Below are 21970 nucleotides of genomic sequence, written 5' to 3'. Positions count from 1 at the left end.
CATAAGTGTACTAGACTTTTTTTTTGTTTCGGCTTTGGGAGAGACGCATGACCCTTATGCGTCTCCCGTTAATGAAACGCATGATGGAGATGCGTCTATGGGTAAGACGCATGACCCTCATGCGTCTTTCAATTTTTCAAAATTTTTTTAAAGACGCATGATATACATGCGTCACTCTTTAAAACAAAATGTCCCTTCATGGTTCAATGGTAAGAATTCTATGTTGGGTCTGTGGAGAGCTTTCAAATCCCAGCAGCCACACTATTTTTTTTATTAATTACTAGTTGTACACTACTTTTTTTTAATTAATTACTACTAGTTGTACTGTAATTAAGCTTTTTATTCGAAACATAAAACTTTTTATTCGCAAGATTATGAGATTGTAAAACTCTATCAACATAAATAAATTATGAGCTAGTTGAAATCTTAAATATGTGCTCCCTAAATTAAATTATATGTATAATTAGTTTATACTTATGTTCGTACATATGCACACATATTTCTCTATTACAAAGAAGAAATAATATACTGTGTATTCAGATTATTAGAATAACAAATCCTACTAATTTACTAATTAAAATTTAAATATTAATTATAAGCGCTAATTTGATTATTTCTAAAAAATAATTGTAAAACCAGATACAAATAAGAAAGTGAAATATGTAATCTCAAAAAGTCACAAGCAATTAGCTAATTTTTTTATCATAATTCCTTGAGATCAGGGATGTATTTTTTTTATCATAATTCCTTGAGACCAGGGATGTACTATTTGATTTACAGTTTAGAAGTAGTCAAATTGGATTATTGATTGGAAATGTGGTAATCCGAGTCTTGTAACTAAGCAGTTGAACAAATCCAAATATAGTATATATATAGGCTTGGGATGGTGTTGGATTTAATTGAAGATTAATTACTAATACAACTAGTAATTAATAAAAAAAAAGTAGGTCAAATTGGATTATTGATTGGAAATGTGGTAATCCGAGTCTTGTAACTAAGCAGTTGAACAAATCCAAATATAGTATATATATTGGCTTGGGATGGTGTTGGATTTAATTGAAGATTAATTACTAATACAACTAGTAATTAATAAAAAGTAACTAAGCAGTTGAACAAATCCGAATATAGTATATATATTGGCTTGGGATGGTGTTGGATTTAATTGAAGATTAATTACTAATACAACTAGTAATTAATAAAAAAAAGTAGTGTGGCTGCTGGGATTCGAACTCAGAGCTCCACGGCCACAACATGAAATTCTTACCACTGAACCATAGAGGGATGTTATTTTTTAAAGAGTGACGCATGTATATCATGCGTCTTTAAAAAAATTTTTGAAAAATTGAAAGACACATGAGGGTCATGCGTCTTACCGGTCTTACCCAAACGGGAGACGCATAAGGGTCATGCGTCTCTCCCAAAGCCGAAACAAAAAAAAAGTCTAGCACACTTATGGAATGTTAAATATGGATTACAACAAAAAAAGAATTATCCCCCTCCAGCTCCAAAGGAGGGTATGGAGTTTCTTACTATGTGTATTCCTGTTCCTACGCTTCTTACATCCTAAACAGAGCCAAAGCTAGTCCTAAATCCATATACACATCGAGCTTCTGAGAAATATCCACACTTCATTATCACACGAAAATAAGCAGTAACGAGAATGCAGGACGATTAAGCAAGTAAATGTACTATATACAGCAAGAAAAGGCTTCTGTCAATGGACTGTAGTATGAGATCTCTTTCATTGTATAAAACACGCAACATATGTATATAACGCTTCCGGAATCCCATGGTTATCACATAATATCACACCAATGCCCTCAATTGGATAAAGAAATCAAAGGCAAATAATGCATACAATTGCAGAGGTAAGGTGCGTCTCAGCAAATGCGCATTAGTTCTTGTAGCTTCTCTGCTGCTATCCCTTTATTGATTGTTAAGAGCAAAAGTTACCTTGGGCTGCAGCAAGACCTGAATTTGATGAATACGAATAAGAAACTTGTTTTATAATCACTGATAACATATGCAATAGTAGATCTGTCTTGGAAGAATATACATACTGGGAATCTGCAATGGATACTAAGTTCGTTGTTCAATTCACCAAGACGCTCCTTTGCCAGAGTTTCTGCTTCAATTGTTCTATCACAAGCTTCTTTGATAGTAGCCTCATAAAGACAAAGGAAGGTAGACTTCAATTTTCAATAAAGGAGAAGAAGAAGAATGTGATACTAACAAGGAAAAACGAAGACCAGTAGAGGAATTCGTAAAGCTCTAAAATGTTATAAATGCTTAATTGTAAATATCACAGATTAAAATTGTTACATAATAAAATAAACTCATTTAGACTGTTGAAAAGAATAGCCTTCACCAAGATATATGTACTAAAAACTAAAAGACTAACTTACTGTATTAGGTCGAATGCTAGCAGAATCATCTTTTCCAGCGATGGATTTCTCCAATAAAAGACGGACATTTGCTAGTTCTTTCATTAACTGTGCTGCAACTTCTTCCGCATCATGCAACTGGTTCCTTGAAAACTCAAATGCCCTTTCAGCATGAAGACGAAAAGAAGCACAGTTCAAGCAATCACATAGCCCTCTGCATCCTTGGCGATTTCTCTTGAGTATTCCCTTGAAAGGCTTGTTGTTAGGAGAAACCAAAGCACCCAAATGATCCAACGTGTTGATTGGGGACGAGGGTTGCTTCAAGTTAACTATTTCACTTGAATCAGTATTGCCACTATGAAGCTCTAATCCTACACTCAAGCACGTGTTGTGTTTCTCAGCTGACCTAGGCTCTTCAGGAGTATATTGCTTGGTCTGAATGCAACTGACAACCGACGATGGTTCCGAGACAAAACTACTCTCTTTTGACCCAAGATCTAGTGGTAACTTTGCCAGACCACTTTGACTTTGTCCAGTTTCTTCAGTCACTGTGCCTAGATCAGGAAGAGTTGCAGAATTAACCGACCTCAGATTACTATTACTATCAGGAGATGAACCATCTGCAGCAGTTTGAATTCTAGCTTCATCGTGTATTCTTTCGCATGTTTTTTCTTTCAGATTATTGTTCACAAAACAGCGCTGAGTGGTGGCAGAAGGAGCTGGCTGTCTATCTTCTTCCGAAACAACCCGATGCAATTTTTTTGGCGGCTTTGCTGCAGTACCTATACAAGAGAGGTTAATATGTGATGAAACCTAGAGACAATAGTATATCTTCTCGAGTCAAGTGATATTTCTTGCATAATTTTTTACTTACAGGAATCAGCTTTCGATATATCCATCAGAAATGGCAGCAATCTCCTGTAACTGACTGACCTAGAATTCCTGAAGAACCTTAGTCGTGAACACGGATTCAAAGCCTGGATGAAAGCAAACTGACATTAAGGAAGCTCATTGGAAATGGAGATAATTATTGTTCTTTCACCAAAGAAAACATACCGCTTTGTCCATCAAATTATCGCCACCTTTGGTATTTGGACACCATTTCAAGGAGCCATTGATGCTCTTCTCACTGCCAACAATGAAAGTTTGGTCCTTCTTAGCATCCGATGATTCCCTGCCACAACCAACCTCTGTTTTAGCTAGGATACAAGGGTCGGGAGGGGTCGTCTGAATCCTTTCCTCCACTGATGCATCGACTCCATTCACATCACTATGACGACCTTCTTCCTCCACTTCCAGCAGCCCAATAGCTTCTGCAGTCCGATCCAGTTCATTATCCACGCCAATCAAATCCCACTTGATGGTGGAAACTTTTCTTGAATCATTAAACCGAGGAGCAACACACTCAGTTTTGACTGCAAAACTATCATCAGCAATAGACCTCGGTTCAAAACCGACACCATCCAACTTCGGAGACCTAGATTTACTTCCAGCATCTACTAATTCAAATTTGGAAACACCTACATCATAAAAAGTAATTAAATCTAGCATTCTAGACAATGAATTTTACTAAAACTACAGCATAGCAAGTGCTTACTAGAGGAATCATTGACAATATCCATCAAATGCGGAAGCAATCTTTTATAGCTGAATGAATTAGGAGTCTTGAAAACCTTCCTCGTCTGACAACCATTAATACCCTAGAAATCAAACCAAGAATTTCCATTACCACTTTTTTATCAAATACAAAAACGCCAAGAAATCAGAATAAATGGCGTATAATATGATGAAGAGCAATTTGTACCTTTTTCAATTTAGGAGGAGACGCATTACCAGGAATCGTCTGATCTTTCAATTTCAGATCATTTACCCCATCAATTTCAGATTTTACAAGCTCAAAATCCTTCGCATCATCGACATCCGGGACCGTGCTCGGAGTGAAGCTCTTCAACAGATTGCTCTGCTCATCGTTTTTGTCCTCGATTGAATTGACGGCTGGACTGAAAACCCTCTTATGCCGGAGATCTTTGGTCAGCAGAGCCCGCGGGGCACTGAGGCAGTTCACATCCAGAAACGATTCCATCGCGGGGACGGGTTTTCTGGTGACCGGGTCGGGTCTGGAGAATATGCGGGACCTGCTGCGCGTGAAGACGGTGGCGAGTGGATTGGGATTGGCGGATGGTCGGCTGCTCTTCTGTCTCTTGCGAGAGTGGATCTTGGCGGGTGTCACTCTCCAAGATTCATCTAGTGGTGTCATTCTCCTCTTGCTTCTTTGATCTTTCATGCGGTTTTTTTACTGGTTTTTGCGACTCTAGCTGAGCTCCACGAAGCTGGGATTAGGGTTTCAGAGGGAGAATGCAAGAGAAGAGAAAGAGAAGAGATAGGGAAGTGATATTTGGCGGGAAAATTGGCGGGAGTGTCTCTCAATCATTTTTGGAATACTTGGCGCTTCAATGGAACTCCACAATTAATGATGTTAAATACAAGTAGTAAAATTGATTTTTATCATAAGATGAAATGATTCATCTATCTTGAAATATTCTAAAAATTACTAATATAAATGAATTCACTTGGAAGGTATGGGTATGAGTTTGATTTATATAAAAATTAATATAAATTAATTGTTTATCTTAGAAGGAAATATTGTATAAGTGTAGTAAGAGGTTTGCAATACGTTACAATAGCCGGGTTGTGGGTAAGCTTAGTATTTATACTATGCGTTAATAAGATTATTCAATTTATGACATGTCTCCTAGTTCCCCTAGTTGCGTTTGGAAGTCTATGTAACAAAAATTGAACCACATAGTAAATTTGTCTGATTACGAAATTCACATTACATATAGCTACCTCACGTACACTAGTTTTGGGAATTCTAATTACGTATCAGATGATTAGTGACATGGTCTTGTGTCTATTTTGTTACTCTATCCGTCCAATAAAAATATGTGCATTTAAAATTATACGATAATTAATGTACAATTGCTAAAGTAAAAGAGATGGAGAGAATGATAAGTATTAGTAGAAGTGGACCCATATTATTATTAGTGTTTAATGAATTGTAATGGTGGACCATAGTGGTATAAATTGAAAATAAATTAATGTGTATGAGTAACGAGTTGTGACAACTTTCCATAAATGAAAATGCTCATATTTTCATAGAACGGATAAAAATAAAAAGTATATATATTTTTATGGGACGGAGAAAGTACAATTTTTAGTGTCTTCGTGCTCGAAGAAGCATCGCATTGAAATTGAGTACAGACACTTTGCATATGTGGTCTATGAGATGACATGATTATCTTCACTATGGGTGAACTTGGTCATACACTTCAAACTCATCTGGTAATTTGGGTCAAAGTACAATATCTTCTACCTTTGACAGGGTGTTGCATGCACGAACCAAACACATCGAAGAAGATTGATCCTCATGTACCTTCAACTAAATAAGTTGTTGATATCCATACTAAGACCATCGTGGTACACTAAAACTTAAAATTGGGTGGACAATTAACTTTAATGGTACTCTAAAACTAAGGCCATCCACATCACTATCTCAATATCATCTCATCCCTTTACTATTCATGGGGCTCAGTGCACTTTTTACCCCATCTTTTAACTAAGAGCATCTGTAACGCGTCGGGCCGGGCCACAAATCGCGAGTCCCGGCCCGTCCCATGCGTTACACGGAGGCGAGTCACGGCCCAGGCCGGTCCCGGGGCCGCGTTCCCGGCCTGGTGAGCGTCCCGCGTCCCGGCCCGGGACGGGGTTGCACGGTGACGGGCCGCATGTCCCGCGGCCTGGCCCAGCGTTACACGCTCTTCGGGCCGGGCCGCAAATCCAATTTTTTTTTAATTCGATGTCTATAAATACGAGCTTGCGTTCCATCCATTTCAATCCCGCGTTCCATTTCAATACTTCTATTATACCATTTGTTTTGGCGCCAATGGATTGGTTCAACAACGATCAACGTGAGATGGAGGAGTTCGTTAACTCGAACAATTGAGGGATACATCGAAGATGTCGGACGAGGAGATCGAGTTGCACCGTTAGATGATCGCCTACCTTCGCGCCCAAATGAAGAAGTAGTAGTCATGGCCCGGGTTTCTTGTATTTCAAATTTGCTTCGTCTGGTAATGTAATGTTAATTTCTAATGAACAATGCATTTTCTCGGTTTCAATTGTTCAACGAATTGCGTTTACGAGTTAAATAGGTTGGAGTTGTGAATAGTGTCATTTATTAGTTGCGGCCCGGGCCGTAACCTGCAGGGTTACAGCAGTTGGGGCCTGGGCCGCAACTGTAGAGGAATGATGACGTGGAGGGGACTTGGGGCCGGAAATGAGGACGGGGTTAATGATGCCCTAAGAGACAACACCTGCAACCACCATCTCTTAACCATCTCATCCCTTAACTATTCATTCAATTTCATTTTTTATTTTTATTTTCAACAAATTCAATTAATATTTCATTGAAAAATTAAATTAATACTAATAATTCATAAAATCATTAAAAACCACGAAAAGTACAACATCTGAAAATACAAAAAATACATAATTGAAATCCTAATATTACAATTTATTAAATTTGGGAGAAGAATAATGTTTTGAGATTAAGAATGTAGAGTGTTTGAGTGAGAATAGAGAGTTTTTTTATGGTGAATAATTTGTGGGAATGATTTGATATTTATAGAAGTGATTGAGGGCTTAAAAAATAGAAAAAAAATTAAAATATTGAAAAAACGACTATAAGCGCCTAGTATTTTTGGGGGATTTTTTTCTGATTTTTTCAGAATTAAAAAAAGAAAAACATTTTTCAACGGATATAAACGACGCCCACTCGCCGGTCACGGACGCACGAGAGCTCGCCAGTCTCCTCTCGGCGGAGGGACACGGGACGAGACGGAGCGCCCGCATCGCTGGCTCGATGTTGTCTCGTCTCGCCTCGCGAGACGAAACAACATCGAGTCAGCGATGCAGATGTTCTAATCCCATTTTTGTTTTTTTAGTAAAATGTATACTAAAACAAAACCAATTTTATTTTTAAATTTTGTGAGTAAAAAAATATAATATAGAGAATATCCTTTTAAGTTTGAGTTTAGTGTAAATAGTTAAAGTAAAATTATAATCTGATATGAAATTTATACTAAAATGAGTTTCAGTTTAGTGTAAACGGTGGCGGCTATCGATAGGGAAATGTAATTTTAGATTATTTTGGATGAGGAATTTCACTGTGTCCGGATTTTCGGTTAATCCGAATTGGGTTTAATTAGTAATTTTTTTTTAAAAAATTGGGTTATTGAATCGGAAATGTTGTACTCCCCACCCAGACTACTCCACCGCACCACTTAAAAAAATGTAAAAATGAAAAAATAAAGTGAAAAAAAGTAGAGCAAAAGCCAAAACCCAAAGAAGAAGAAAAGTCGGCGCTGAGGTTCCTCCCGGTGTAAGTTCCTCCCATCTAATGGGCCGCTGAGGTACCGTGTTTGAACCCCTCCATAGCGATGTCGGGCCGGGTTATGGGGGCGCCTGGGGTGAGCGAATCACCTTTTGTCCCTAAGAAAAGTCGGCGTCTTGCTTCACCGACCAATCATCACTCCTCTCTCTCACCTCACCCACCCTTCCCCTTTCTTTCTCTCTCCGAAATTTATATATCAATACCCTCTACCTTGGCTTCTCAATTCAATATAAGTGAGTATATACGTTACTGATACCTAACCCTCGTTATTTCTCTTTTTAACCCTTTTCAATTTATCTCCCCCTTTCGCTTTAGGGTTCTTCCGCGAATTTTTGGTTTAAAGCGGAAAATCCATCTACCTAGTTTTGTTTTCCCAGACTTGGTCTAGTTTTAGTTTTTAATTTATTAATTTGTGCCGTCGGTGATTATGGGGAGTTTAATTGCGGAATCAAGTGCTGTTTCTTCCCACACAGATGATTTTTTAGTGGATAGTGATATGAAAGATAGCAAGAAGAAGAAGCGCCGAGCTAGAAAATCAAAGCAATCGCCGTCAGGTAATCGAATTTTTGAATCTCTTCTTATTGTGTCGTCTATGGAGATGTTCTTTACTGTATAGTACTTCTATTAAAGATTTCATTTTTCTGAGATTAACTTGAAAATTGGCTGAAATTGGAATCTTGTCATAATGCTGCCGTCAAAGATGTTTATAGCTATCAAATTCCGCTTCTTTTATTTTCTGTTTTAGACCAATTAGGTTGTAAATTTTATTGTATTAGGTTATGAAAGCATACGAAATAGTATTATATAAGAAGCCACTGTGTGCTAGTATTACTTGTCACTGCCAAGAAATCCCGGAATGTTTTCATATTCTTTGTGTTTATGTTTTCGTAGATTTGAGAAAATTAGTCTGCTGTTTTGATGCTTATGATATTTGTGGTTTTTTATGCAGTGGGTGAGGCTGATCTGGATGCATCTAGCGCTTCATCGCATCATATGGTGTCAGACAGGCATCATCAACCGCCTCAAGAAAGTAATGTAGGCACTGGATTGATTGCCTCAAAACATGTAGACGAACTAGCTACGGATGAGAATCTTATGAATCAGCAATCAGTTCCTCCTACAGGCGAGGAACCGTTATCTCTCAGTCCAGTGCCTGAGCCTGCTTCTAGTGAAGAGCCTGTTGGACCTGTGTTGATTGCACGGCCGATTGATTCTCTGGCGCGTCGGACATATTTTCCTCCTCATTGGTCCTCGGATGCTACAGATAAAGCACTAAAGGTTGGTTGTGTTTAATGCATATCAGGTTTTTTCAGGACAGCCATGTTATCCCCTCTTGTCATAATGGTGCTACTTTTCTTTGTGCAGAAAGGGGAGTTGTTGAAGGCTGAGTTTCGTGTCAATGCTCATAATAGGCTTGAGGTTTGTTCTACAACTTGCTTTGGTTCTGTTCACTGTGATTGTATGCAGTTGACCATGACATGTGAGGTGTTGAGCTTTTAATTTTTTTTAATTATAGGCCTACTGCAAGATCGATGGCGTCCAAACAGATATTCTCATTAGCAACGTGGTGGCTCAAAATAGAGCTGTAAGTTTTCCTTAATTTGATTAGCGCTATCTGAAAACTCCTGCTAGAACGAGTATATATTCTCTTCTTTACCCTTTTCTCCATATATGTCATGAAATTGTCTGCAGAAATTGAATACTAGATGTCACTTTGTATGTGAATTCTGCTTCATGATTTACATGTTAATTAGTCTTCTTATCCATTTTTTCTTTCTAAATAGAGTAAACAGTTTTTAATGTATGCAGGAGCTGTTTGTCTACCCTGTGATACTGAAACTTGTATCTTTAAAATTTGAACTTGCCTAATAAATAACTATAGTGATTGCCATTCTCTGCAAAGAGAAGGCTTGTAGTTTCTGCTAAAATCGTACTGGACTATTGGTTGGCTCTGTGAGTAAGATTCTGTATCGCTCTAAAATCAAATTGAAGTTGCCTAGGACTCTGGGAAAAAAGTTTTCTGCCTTATTTTGAAATCATTATACAGCAATTATGATGCACATTTGTTATATCTCATCAGTATTATTATTGCATGTGCTTTTTTGTATTCAAAGTGCATGTTAAAAGTGCTACTAGTTGCCACATGTTTCCAAAATTTCCTTAACCTGTAATTGTTATTCCAATTTCTTGACTTCAACTTGTTGTAGATTGATGGAGATACTGTTGCTATTGCCATTGATTCACCATCATTGTGGCCGAGAATGAAGGGGTCAGTTGAAACTACGAATAATGCTGAACCAGACAACAATTTACATGATGGTCGTAGGCATGCCCAAGTTCGTTCGAGTGGAAAATGTAATTTAGATGTGGAGCCCCAGAATGGCTTTTCCAGTAACAATGGATTTGTTGCTAAAGGTGGTGCCTCTCAGGACGATGAGTCTTGTCCTGGTGAAACCTCGCATAACTATAGCAATAAAAATGAAGTGTTGAGTGAAGGCTATGTTGGTGGCTGTCAACTATCTACATCTGATTCTTCCATGCAGTCTTGTCTTGGTGATGCCCATGACTCAAGGGTTTCATTGGAGAAGTTGTGTGCCTTAACAGGTTTGTATCCATCAAAAAGACCAACTGGTTCAGTTGTTGCTATCATTGAAAGGTCTATTCGAAGGGACTATATCGTTGGTTTCTTGAGTGTGAAGCAGTGGCTTTACAGTAGAGCGAGTAAAAAAAAGAACTCCAAGAAGAACAAATATCAACCGGAAATCAATCAAGGGTATGTTTTATTGACGCCAACTGATCCGAAACTCACCAAAATGACGGTCTCCATCATAAACCTGCCAGCAAGCATCAGGAAACGTTTGGAAGCTGGTGATTTGACAATTGAGTCCGATCTAGTTGCTGCCAAAGTGGTTAGTTGGGCTGAAGAAAGTTATATCCCAGATGCCTGTGTTGTTCAAATTTTTGGAAGAGGCAGTGATGCTGAAGCTCAGATTGCTGCAATTTTATTTGAAAATGCAATTGATGCTTCTGAATTTTCTTCTGAAGTAATCTCGTGTCTTCCACACATCCCTTGGGAAATACCAGAGGCAGAATTGCAAAGCAGAAGAGACTTAAGAAATTTGTGTATTTTCACCATAGATCCTTCAACTGCTACTGATCTTGATGATGCATTATCAGTAGAAATGTTGCAAGATGGTAATTTCAGGGTGGGGGTTCATATAGCTGATGTTTCCTATTTTGTTTTGCCCGATACAGCTCTAGACACTGATGCCCTGATTCGATCCACCAGTGTTTACTTATTGCTGCGTAAATTGCCAATGCTGCCCCCTAAGCTTTTGGATGATGTAGCCTCCCTCAACCCTGGAGTGGATAGGCTTTCATTCTCTATTATTTGGGACATGAATTCTAGTGGTGAAATTCTAGAGCATTGGATTGGCCGTACCATCATACGGTCTTGTTGCAAGCTCTCGTATGAGCATGCTCAAGAAATTATCGATGGTGTGTTTGACGTTCATAATTGTAGTCAAACAGTGAAGCCTTGGCCTAATTTATATGGTCAATTTGAATGGTCTGACGTAATTGAATCTGTGAAAAGGCTTCACCGGATCTCAAGATTATTAAGGAGGAATAGGTTTGATGATGGGGCTTTGTCTCTTGAAAGCCCAAAAGTTGTTTATTTGTTTGATGAAGAAGGCGTACCATATGATACTGTGTTTTCTGAGCGCAAGGACTCAAACAGTCTTGTCGAAGAGTTTATGCTCTTGGCCAATAGAACAGCTGCGGAAGTGATTACCAGAGCATATCCATCTTCTGCTCTACTGAGAAGGCACCCCAAACCTAATCCTCGCAAACTTAGAGACTTCCAGGCCTTCTGTAACAAACATGGTATAAAACTGGATGTTTCTTCATCTGCCCAACTCCATCGTTCATTGGAGCATATCAGGGGAGAAGTTGGGGATGATTCGGTTTTGTGTGATATCCTTATGTCCTATGCTGCAAGGCCAATGCAACTGGCCTCGTACTTTTGCAGTGGAGAATTCGAGGACAGTAATGATCATGGTCACTACGCGCTCGCAGTTCCTTTATACACGCACTTCACTTCTCCTCTGCGTCGTTACCCTGACATTGTGGTACACCGCACGTTGGCTGCAGCTCTAAAAGCTGAAGATGTTTACTTGAATAGGATAAGAGTGCTGAGAAACATAGCCAAAGAGGAAAAACTGGGGAGATGCTTCACTGGCGTGCACTTTGACAAAGATGAAATTGAAGCAACTGAAGCTCGAGATGCTTTGTTTGCTGAAGCAGCAATATATGGGATTCCACAAACTCTTTCTGATGTGGCTGCCCATTGCAATGAGAGAGAGCGAGCTGCCAGACACGTGAAGGATTCTACTGACAAGCTCTACATGTGGCTTTTGCTTAAAAAGAAGCAGGTATAATTTTCTTTCACATGTCATCCATTATGAACATAGCGCCGTGTCACTATTCTTTCCCTCATAATCTTTTATTGCATTCCAGATCGTTTTTGTGCACTGACTGCTTGATGTATTCCATTTATTACTTCTTGGCAGATACTTATTTCTGAAGCCAGAGTTTTAGGTCTTGGACCGAGATTTATGTCTATATACATTACCAAGCTGGCTGTAAGTTCTTGGCATTTCACCTCGTCTTGCTCTCGTGTTTATATAATAGACATCTACTTGAGAAATTGTCTATCTGGGTTGCTAATTTTCACGTGCTACTTTCTGGCAGATTGAGCGACGTATATACTACGACGAAGTTGACGGGATAACAGCAGAGTGGCTGGATGCCACATCCACCCTGGTGCTCAGCCACTCGCACAAGCGTTCAAACAAGAAAAGCAGTCCAGGAAGGAGCAGCAAGACAGTTGAGGAAGTTGCTCTGCTGGTGAGCCCTGTCGAGGGAGAGTCACAGACATACGGAGATGCTACAGATTGTGAGCCTGTTTTCTTCCCCCTCACTCTGCATCTCCTGTCAACGATTCCTGTTGCATTGCACGCTGTTGGCGGGGACGACGGCCCCATTGACATCGAGGCGAGGATGTACGTTAGTTCGTATTTTCACTAACAGCATCGTCGTCCTCCTCCTGGAAAGAAGGCGTTGTCATGGAGCTGTAGGCAAGGGTCGGCGGTGAAGGTGAAAGTCGACGGAGAGGGAGTGTGGTTGTTCATCAAGGGACTATGTTTTAGTTATATGCCATTTGGTGTGTTGCCGGAGTTTGTTTTTGAGTCTACCTGAGTTAATATGAAGCCATGGATGTTTTCTGCTGACTCGTATTATTATATTTCTGTGTTATTATGTTAAATAATAAATCTACTGCGTACACTATATTGGTGATTGTAACTTTCTGATTGATTTTTGATAAATTTCATGATTTTCTGCAAGTTAAATCATAATTTTAGTACAATTTGCAATTATTCCCAAGAGAATGTCCAAATTTGTGAGTGCTCTGGTTTTGTTTTGGGATTTATGAACCTCAATCTGGCTTCAGATAGCGTTAAGTTGCAAACTACAGTTGTAAATCTAAGTTACCCTTAAATAGAAGTAGTACCCTTAAATGGAACATTTCTTATGTTGCTTTAATTTTATTTTATGAATTAAGTAGAGAAATGGAGTAATAAAGTGAGAGAGAATGAAGTATAGATAATAATATTTTATTTTTAGAAAATGTGTTAATTATATAGATATTTCCAAAAAAGAAAAATGCGTTATTTAGCTTTTGATTGGATAAAATACAACTTGATCTGTAAGATGTTTTATTTTTTTTTTCAATTCAAATCTGGATACAAATCAATGACGACTCTGAAGCATCGTAACTAAAAACAAACCCCACACATTTTGAAGAATCCCCAAATGAGAAAGTGAAAGAGAGTGTTAACTAAGCCCCAAATTTATAGGTCAAATTCATAGATTGATGCTGATGCTCCACTCCAGTTCATCTTCCCACAAAATGCTGAGACCGCAATTGCTCAAACCCCTCACTTTTAACCTAATACTGTCCAATAACAAAGGCGTAAAGTTGGGAATCTCTGCAGCTAAGAGGAGGATTCCCCAAATCATGGCCTCCTCGATTTCCACTACTCAGCAGCAGCAGCAGCAGCAGCAGCCCGTTTCAGCTCAAGTCGATTCGTCTCAGAACTCACCCACTCGCCCTCTGCAGGTCTCTCCCCTTCCCTTTTTCGTTTCTAATTGCGTGGCGGAATTGACATTTTGAGCTTTGGGAAATCCGGGAAAATGTGCGAATTTATGGCTGCTTTACGAATTGGTTGGTTGTAATTCACTAATTTGATAGATTTGTTCTGAGATATCGACCAGTTTGTATTGTTTTTAGTTTCAATTTTGTTGATTGAAAGAGAAAGGTTCACCTTTTTTATGCATGATTCTCAATATCCAGCTTATAATGTGGTTTTTAGAACTTTGGAGAGATGTAAGATTCAGTGATTTAGGTTCAGATTTATGAGTGGAGATTCCTATATGACTAAGCATCAGTAGAGATTCATATGTTCGCGATTATGTGTCCTACTTTTTGACAGCTCGGGTTTCAAGAAACATAGTTGAAAAAGTTAGTGGAATGTGAGATTGCTTTGTGATGAACCAAGATCGAGTTATGCTGGATGGACCCAAATGGCTAAATCGGACTGTGTAATTTAAAAAACGCTTTAGATGGATAGTGATGATTTGCTTTTGCTTCGAGTCTAAGTGTCTTTAACTGTGAATTTGGGGATTCCGTATAGCATAATCCCTCCGTCCCGGTTAAGACATCTGTTGGGTGGCACGTGATTTTATGAGCCATTGTTGGTTGAATGTATTAACGATGTTTTATTTATTATGAAATGAAAATTTGATATCTTTGTTAGGACATACTGGAAAAGAAAGTGAGATAGATGGAGTTTTGATCTTATGAATTGTAAAAAAAAGCTCACTTGTGTTTGAGTTGGTTTATTATGCTTGAAGGCTTCATTGTTTGCATATTTCTATACCTTTGGATTATCTCGTGTTGTTGCTCTTGAATATCCTTATCGCGTATCGATTTCCCTTTTCCGGCTCTTTTTCTCAGATTGCAAAGCGGTTGGAGAAGTTCAAAACAACAATTTTCACGCAAATGAGCAGCCTCGCGATTAAGCACGGTGCTATCAATCTCGGACAGGGCTTCCCCAATTTCGATGGTCCGGAGTTTGTGAAAGAAGCTGCTATCGAGGCCATTCGAGCTGGTAAAAATCAGTATGCTCGTGGATATGGGGTTCCTGATTTGAACTCGGCTGTGGCTGATCGTTTCAAGCTGGACACCGGTCTCGTGGTTGATCCGGAGAAGGAAGTTACAGTCACCTCCGGATGCACGGAAGCAATTGCTGCAACGATTCTAGGGCTCATAAACCCCGGTGATGAGGTTGTGGTATTTGCCCCATTCTACGACTCCTACGAAGCTACCCTGTCGATGGCTGGCGCTCAAATTAAGTCCATCACCCTAAAGCCTCCGAACTTCTCGGTCCCGATCGACGAGCTGAAGTCTGCTGTCACGAAGGACACTCGCGCCATCCTGATGAACACTCCGCACAACCCGACAGGGAAAATGTTTACGAGGGAGGAGCTCGAAGCCATCTCTTCGCTGTGTGCGGAGCACGACGTGCTCGTGTTCTCCGACGAAGTGTACGACAAGCTGGCCTTCGAGATGGACCATGTCTCCATCGCCTCGCTCCCCGGGATGTATGAGCGGACCGTGACTCTAAATTCGCTCGGGAAGACGTTCTCGCTGACCGGGTGGAAGATCGGGTGGGCGATAGCTCCCCCGCACCTGATGTGGGGGGTGCGGCAGGCGCACGCGTTCCTCACGTTCGCGACGTCCACGCCGATGCAGCACGCGGCGTCCGCCGCCCTCCGGGCGCCCGAGTCGTACTATGAGGAGCTGAGGCGCGACTACGCCGCGAAGAAGAAGATCCTGGTGGACGGCCTCGAGTCCGTGGGATTCACGGTCTTCCCGTCGAGCGGGACCTACTTCGTGGTGGTGGATCACACGCCATTCGGGATGGAAAACGACGTCGCCTTCTGCGAGTATCTGATCAAGGAAGTCGGCGTCGTCGCCATCCCGACGAGCGTGTTTTACCTCGATCCCGAGGAGGGGAAGAATCTGGTGAGGTTTACCTTCTGCAAAGATGAAGAGACTCTTCGAAGCGCAGTGGTGAGGATGAAGGAGAAGCTGCTGCTGAAGAAATGATAACAATGGCAATAATGTTTTATATTAATCTTGTTACCATTGAATTCTTTATTGAATCAAATTTTATTTTTAAATAAGAAATCCTTTTTTTCTTTCTTTCTCCAAACCATTCATAATTCTTGAAATAAATTGTAAAAGTAAACTCATCTATCTCTACTTATTTAGAAGCTCACATTACACGACACCTTAATTTTTTAAAATAAATTTTCGTCCCAAATGAATTTACCATAATTGGTAACACTTTATTACCAAATTTTGTACTGCAAGAAAACGTATAGCAATTTCCTTAAATACTACTAGAAAAAGATACATAATTAATTCATAATTCAATCAAACACTAGTAGTATTATTTTCCGATATATAAGAACGTTTTGCACTTATGAGGTAGTAGTACTTTACATTATATACAATTATTATAATTTCATATTTTTTAAATAGTTGTATTACACTATGCTACATAGTTTTGCATTTTGTCGTTATTTCTAAATATTATGCATATACACATGAAATATGCATATAAACTTTATAAAATAAGTAAGTACTGCATGTTAACTTTATAAATAAGTTAAAAAGTATACTCAATTGGATCCTTTCAATAAATTTTCAATGAACTCAATTGATTTTAGGGCACATTCATTGTAACCAAGAGTGTATGGTCAAAAATGGAAAAAAAGTGCACTTATTTGTTAGATTCAAATTTTAAATTGTGATCTATTATCATTGCCTAGATTCAAAATTCACTACTCAGTCCATGATTAAGAGTATGAAGACTTATATATGTATAAAAAAAATTGATGGAACGTGGATCTCAGATTTATGATGAATATGAATAAAATAAATTTATAAAATGAAAAATACTAAAATGAGACAAGTAATAATTGACATGCTAAAATGCCAAAGGGACAAACGGTCTTTTAAATCACAAAAGTTTGTTCAAATTATAATTATTCTAATAATATTTTAAAACAGAATATTAAATTATAAAGTTTCAATATTCTTTAACTATCTCATTTGTACACAAAACTAGGTCCTTTGGTGAGGCTTATATCGGCGATATTTCATTAAATTTTTTTTTTCATTTCCTTTATTTTCTTATTCTAATTAAATAATATTGTTTTGAGCATCACTCAAGATGTCGTTTTGCACATGAAAGAAACAACGGATAAAAGTTGAAAATTTGTGGTTTAATTATTTTACCATCAAACATTCTGAAACCAACCAAAATTTGACCATGATTCATTATATAAATGACTATTATCTCACTTGCAAAATTAAACATATATTAGCGAAACGGGTGGAATATTATATTAGAATATTATTATCTTATATATAAAAACATTTTTCTAATCTAACATAGTTCTTCAGACTATTTTTTTGGTTTCCCAAGATATTTCTCTGGTCGACAATTAAAGGACTAATCCTCGTCCTAATTGTCATCGCACTAAGCGATAGTGAACTGACCAAATAGTTTGCTCCATTCACATTGACATTGTTAACAATTTTTGTGGGTTACAAATTTTATTGTAGATTTAGTAAGTTGGAAAAAGGAAAAAAAAGTTAATACTGGATGATTATATGAAGACTATACCGTGTTGCATTTTGTCGTTATTTATAAAATTTTATCTACATCACATGAAATGTGCTATAAAAATGTGAACTTTATAAAATACTAACAATACATGTATTTAACTGGACAATTTGACCGCTCTAAAAATGTATACTTGCTAAATTGGGTTCAAATGTAATAAGTGCATACAAATCTACATTGAACTCAAATGATTTTTTAGAATTCAAATTTTAAACTATGATCCATTATGTTGCCTAGATTTAAATTCACTAATCGTTCCCCACTCTAATAAAAATCTTATCTCTGTCATTTAAATTTTACAATAAAAATTTCATTTCAAGTTTATTATAGATAATAAATATTTTCTTTATAAAAATAAATTTATAAAGACAGTACAAAGTAAGATTCTTCTTATCAGAACAAAGAGATTATTATTTCCTATATACTTTTGAGCCAAATTGAAGCATGGTAAAATTCCAATCCGTAATAAAACTATAAAAAAATCAGTCAAGAAATTAGGAGTATAAAATTTTTGGATTTATTCTTAATTTTCCCATGACAAAAAATATAAGTGGTTTAAGAGTAAATTTCTACTATATTGTGGATATTTTTTAATCACACATCAACGTTTTCTTTATAAATAGACATCATCGTCTGTCTAACTCGTATGTGATGATGATGTTCATGCATGATTTTTCAGCTTCCATATCACATATACAGTTTCACCAAAATATATATTCCCAGTACTATTTCATAAAATTGAAAATAAGTCAAAATTTACATAATTTCATGATTCCTTAGCACTATAATTTATCTTAAAATTTTTTGTCACAATAAAACTACGCCGCCAAGAAAAAATGAAAAGCAAAATAAAAAATACGCAAAGTAAATATAAATAACATTATTCGGTAAAATATCTGGTTCTCATCGTCTTCTTCATCCTCCCCCATCCGACGGCTGAGAATCTCCAACCAATCTAAACCGTAGATCTTCGATCAACGGTCACAATCAAACGAAGATGGCCCCACCATATTCCTCCTCTACAAAAAAACCCGGACCAGTCTGATCATTTCCGCAGCTTCAAACTCTTCCTTCTCTCTCTAAAAATTTCAGACACACTCTTCCTCTCTCACCCACGCAACAACAAACACTCTTCTCTCTTCTACGCTAATCTCTGCTCCCCCGGAGATGATACCGGCGCCGAATTCCACCCCCGGAGATATATCCATCCAACGGCGGAGCTCGGCCTAAAAATGGACGGTCAGAAAAGCCAGCTGAAGCTCACTAGAACCAACTCTTCCCTGCTCCGCTCCTCCCCCACCGTCCGTTCCTCGATTCAGAGCCTTTCATCAGTGAGCGAGATTGATTCCGATCAAGAAATAGTAGACCTTGAGGAGCAGAAGCCTCACCGAAATCCACGCCCACCACCTGTTCGACCTAATCCCCTCCCGATTCTCGCCTTTCTCCTCCTTCTTCTCTACGGTTTTCTCAACTGGGACGGCGCCTCCACCTCGGAGAATCTGCTCCTCGCCTTAATCCTCGTCGCGGTGTTGCTCTTCCTCGTTTCGAGAAACAGGGTTTTGATTGGGAGAAGCTTCGTTTTGTGTAAGGGGCTCTGTGATGGGAGATTGGGCCTTTCCTGTTGCTGTTTTACCTCGAAGAGTCAAGCCAAACCGGTGCAGTGGTTCATCGGTGAGCCGAATTCTGAGGAATTGGAGGAGAATGAAGAGGTTGTTGTGGTGAGGGAAGGTGTGGAGTGTTACACCAATGGCGATTTCTACGAGGGTGAGTTTCACAACGGGAAGTGCAATGGGAGTGGGGTTTATAGCTTCGTTGTGAATGGGAAATACGAAGGGGATTGGATTGATGGGAGGTATGATGGGTATGGGATTGAGAGCTGGGCGAAGGGGAGTAAGTATAGAGGGCAGTATAAGCAAGGGATGCGCCATGGATACGGCGTGTACAAGTTTTATACGGGGGATTCATATGCCGGAGAGTGGTGTAATGGACAGAGCCATGGCGTTGGAGTGCAGACTTGCGCGGATGGGAGCTGTTACGTTGGGGAGTTCAAGTATGGTGTTAAGCATGGCCTTGGATGCTACCATTTCAGGTTAAAGATTCGATTTTTATTGTGTCTTTTTTTCCATATTTGAAGTTCTTGAGTTTGTTTGGAGGATTTTGTGTGTGCAATTTGATGGTTTTGTGATGATTAAATGAGATAATAATCTGTTGTTTCCCAAAATAGAAAAAAAAAACTTTCTGGTTAAAGATTTGATTTTTGTTATATCCCTTTTCCCTATTCTCAGTTCTTGAATTTGTTTGCAGGCTTTAATGTGTGGAATTTGATGATTTTGTGTTGCTTGAATGAGACATGATTAAATGAGATAATGTCCCAAAATGGAAAAATCTGTGCTTGATGTGTGTGTATATGTGTGTTTAATGTTTACCTTATATAATCATTTGGTTTCATGATTCAATTGTATAGAATTGGTTGGATTTGATGCTCAATTAGGAAGTGCTACTGTTTTACTCCGAAAATTTGTTTTTCCATAATCTCAATTCTTGAATTTGTTTTCAGGCTTGAATGTATGAAATTTGATGGTTTTGAGATTAAATGAGATAATGATCTGTTGTTTCCCAAAATGGAATTTGTGCTTGTTGTTGTTGTGTGTGTGTGTGTTTAATGGTTTACCTTATACTAGAATAATGTGGTCTCATGATTCAATTGTATAGAATTAGTTGGATTTGATGCTCAACTGGGAAGTAGCTGTCTAAATTGTGTATTTTACTCCAAAAATTTTGTTTTGCAAATTGTTATTAATGATGTTGAATAATGCACAAGTTGTTATACAGCTTTGATGTCTCTGTCTTTACCAGTCAATCAGTTGGAGGAAATTTCACCAGAAATCAACCACCAATTTTCTTGAAGATCTGTTTCTGTTTCACCTTTTGCTCGACTGATCTAAAGTCTAAATCAAGCTCTTGCTTCTATAGGAATGGAGATAGATATGGTGGGGAGTATTTCGGAGACAAAATCCACGGCTTCGGATCTTACCACTTCGCCAACGGCCACTGCTACGAGGGGTCGTGGCACGAGGGGCGCAAGCAAGGCTACGGAATGTACACGTTCAGAAACGGAATGAACAGGTCTGGCGAGTGGGACTGTGGCAACCTCACGATGCCCCTCCCCCCTCCATCCGACATAGTTCTTCGCGCCGTCCAGGTATATATGAGAATTTGGATGAGTTTTAAATTTACGCACACTCTCAACTTAACTTACATAAAATCTCGTGCGGGTGTAAATGTGTCAATTAGAGTGAGACGAGAGGGAGTATTCTGCACAATGTTGATGTTTTACCTCTTCTCGTATGATGGCAGGCTGCAAGAAAGACGGCAGAAAGTGCGATCCACCTGTGTCACGTGGACGAGAAGGTGGAGACGGCCGTGGCTGCTGCGAACAAGGCAGCCACGGCTGCAAGAGTTGCTGCTGTGAAAGCAGTTCAGAATAGGGTCAATCAAAAGTTTTGCGATACTAACTGTTAAAAACCTGGCCCGCGACCGGGCTTCTATTAATGGGGCAATGAAACGAATCGCCACCCCGATAAGCCGGAGGGTGGCGTGCTCCGAGTAGGTCGACCATACATCAATCTGTACATAGAATCCATGTATACATCATCCTTCCATGGAGAAAAAAATGAAATCATTTTTCATGGAAGATAAAATCTTTTTTGGCTCCCTTTTTCTCTACTTTTGAGTGGGGGTCAAACTCAATGGATGAGGCCCATGATTTTGTTGTGTTTTGAGTCCAAAATTCATGATCCCAGCCTGTTGTCTGTTTGTTATTGGATGAATATCTTATCTATAATGTCAGTTCTTGTTTGCTGGTTTTCTTGCTCATGCTTGGAAAACCAGCAAAGGTTTAAATCAAATCTATTTGTCAGAATCTTGCATAGACCATGCTATATCCATTTCTTGCAAGAATGAGTTCTTGATTGAAGAATGCAAAGATATAGGAGTAACTTCTTTCTTGTGTTCATATAAATGAACATGGATTGTATGTATAATTAAACCTTTTAGGTACTCCATTTTACTATTTAAATATATTTATGAATGAATATTAACTAATTCAAAATGAATTACTTCGTATATTACATGTTTCTTCTTATTGTATATTATATTCGTCCTATAATATTAATAAGAGTTTTCAATTGACTCGCCAAGAGTGACTATGTAAAAGAAAATTAGTGAAAAATTTAGTGGAACACGAGTCTCATTTTCATAGCACTATTAATTTTATAATAAAATATGAGACAAATTTATTATGAGATGACTCA

The 21970-nt window shown here is 38.5% G+C and overlaps 4 protein-coding genes across 4 annotated transcripts; 3 read left to right on the top strand and 1 right to left on the bottom strand.

Annotated features, from left to right (window-relative positions):
- Positions 1–1652: 1652 nt before the first annotated feature.
- On the bottom strand, positions 1653–4815 carry LOC121805612. Its single transcript, XM_042205533.1, has 7 exons — positions 4189–4815; positions 3982–4084; positions 3441–3904; positions 3259–3361; positions 2406–3166; positions 2061–2165; positions 1653–1971 (listed from the first exon to the last, which is right to left on the bottom strand). The coding sequence occupies exons 1-7, from the start codon at positions 4666–4668 to the stop codon at positions 1927–1929; spliced, it is 2061 nt and encodes a 686-aa protein (XP_042061467.1). The 5' UTR covers positions 4669–4815; the 3' UTR covers positions 1653–1926.
- A 3146-nt stretch (positions 4816–7961) lies between these two features.
- LOC121804382 (DIS3-like exonuclease 2) lies at positions 7962–13247 on the top strand. Its single transcript, XM_042203892.1, has 7 exons — positions 7962–8390; positions 8786–9114; positions 9202–9255; positions 9353–9421; positions 10044–12269; positions 12408–12479; positions 12589–13247. The coding sequence occupies exons 1-7, from the start codon at positions 8264–8266 to the stop codon at positions 12922–12924; spliced, it is 3213 nt and encodes a 1070-aa protein (XP_042059826.1). The 5' UTR covers positions 7962–8263; the 3' UTR covers positions 12925–13247.
- A 387-nt stretch (positions 13248–13634) lies between these two features.
- On the top strand, positions 13635–16161 carry LOC121803600 (probable N-succinyldiaminopimelate aminotransferase DapC). The gene is made up of 2 exons (XM_042203232.1): positions 13635–14017; positions 14915–16161. The coding sequence occupies exons 1-2, from the start codon at positions 13772–13774 to the stop codon at positions 16067–16069; spliced, it is 1401 nt and encodes a 466-aa protein (XP_042059166.1). The 5' UTR covers positions 13635–13771; the 3' UTR covers positions 16070–16161.
- Positions 16162–18723: 2562 nt separating this feature from the next.
- Positions 18724–21565, top strand: LOC121803601. The gene is made up of 3 exons (XM_042203233.1): positions 18724–19746; positions 20631–20859; positions 21015–21565. Exons 1-3 carry the CDS (start codon positions 18890–18892, stop codon positions 21177–21179), a joined length of 1251 nt encoding a protein of 416 aa, XP_042059167.1. The 5' UTR covers positions 18724–18889; the 3' UTR covers positions 21180–21565.
- The last annotated feature ends 405 nt before the right edge of the window (positions 21566–21970 follow it).

This window comes from Salvia splendens, chromosome 5 (genome assembly GCF_004379255.2).
Source record: "Salvia splendens isolate huo1 chromosome 5, SspV2, whole genome shotgun sequence".
NCBI lineage: Eukaryota > Viridiplantae > Streptophyta > Magnoliopsida > Lamiales > Lamiaceae > Salvia > Salvia splendens.
Note: the sequence above shows the minus strand (reverse complement) of the source record. Positions and strands in the feature narration are given on the sequence as shown.

Coding starts and splice junctions, on each gene's coding strand:
- LOC121805612 (XM_042205533.1), bottom strand. CDS start 4,668: ATGAAAGATCAAAGAAGCAAGAGGAGAATGACACCACTAGATGAATCT. Junction 4,085..4,188: donor CTCCTCCTAAATTGAAAAAG/GTACAAATTGCT, acceptor TTTGATTTCTAG/GGTATTAATGGTTGTCAGAC. Junction 1,972..2,060: donor GTATCCATTGCAGATTCCCA/GTATGTATATTC, acceptor CATCAAATTCAG/GTCTTGCTGCAGCCCAAGGT.
- LOC121804382 (XM_042203892.1), top strand. CDS start 8,264: ATGGGGAGTTTAATTGCGGAATCAAGTGCTGTTTCTTCCCACACAGAT. Junction 9,115..9,201: donor CTACAGATAAAGCACTAAAG/GTTGGTTGTGTT, acceptor TTCTTTGTGCAG/AAAGGGGAGTTGTTGAAGGC. Junction 12,270..12,407: donor TTTTGCTTAAAAAGAAGCAG/GTATAATTTTCT, acceptor ACTTCTTGGCAG/ATACTTATTTCTGAAGCCAG.
- LOC121803600 (XM_042203232.1), top strand. CDS start 13,772: ATGCTGATGCTCCACTCCAGTTCATCTTCCCACAAAATGCTGAGACCG. Junction 14,018..14,914: donor CACCCACTCGCCCTCTGCAG/GTCTCTCCCCTT, acceptor TCTTTTTCTCAG/ATTGCAAAGCGGTTGGAGAA.
- LOC121803601 (XM_042203233.1), top strand. CDS start 18,890: ATGGACGGTCAGAAAAGCCAGCTGAAGCTCACTAGAACCAACTCTTCC. Junction 19,747..20,630: donor CTTGGATGCTACCATTTCAG/GTTAAAGATTCG, acceptor TTGCTTCTATAG/GAATGGAGATAGATATGGTG. Junction 20,860..21,014: donor TAGTTCTTCGCGCCGTCCAG/GTATATATGAGA, acceptor GTATGATGGCAG/GCTGCAAGAAAGACGGCAGA.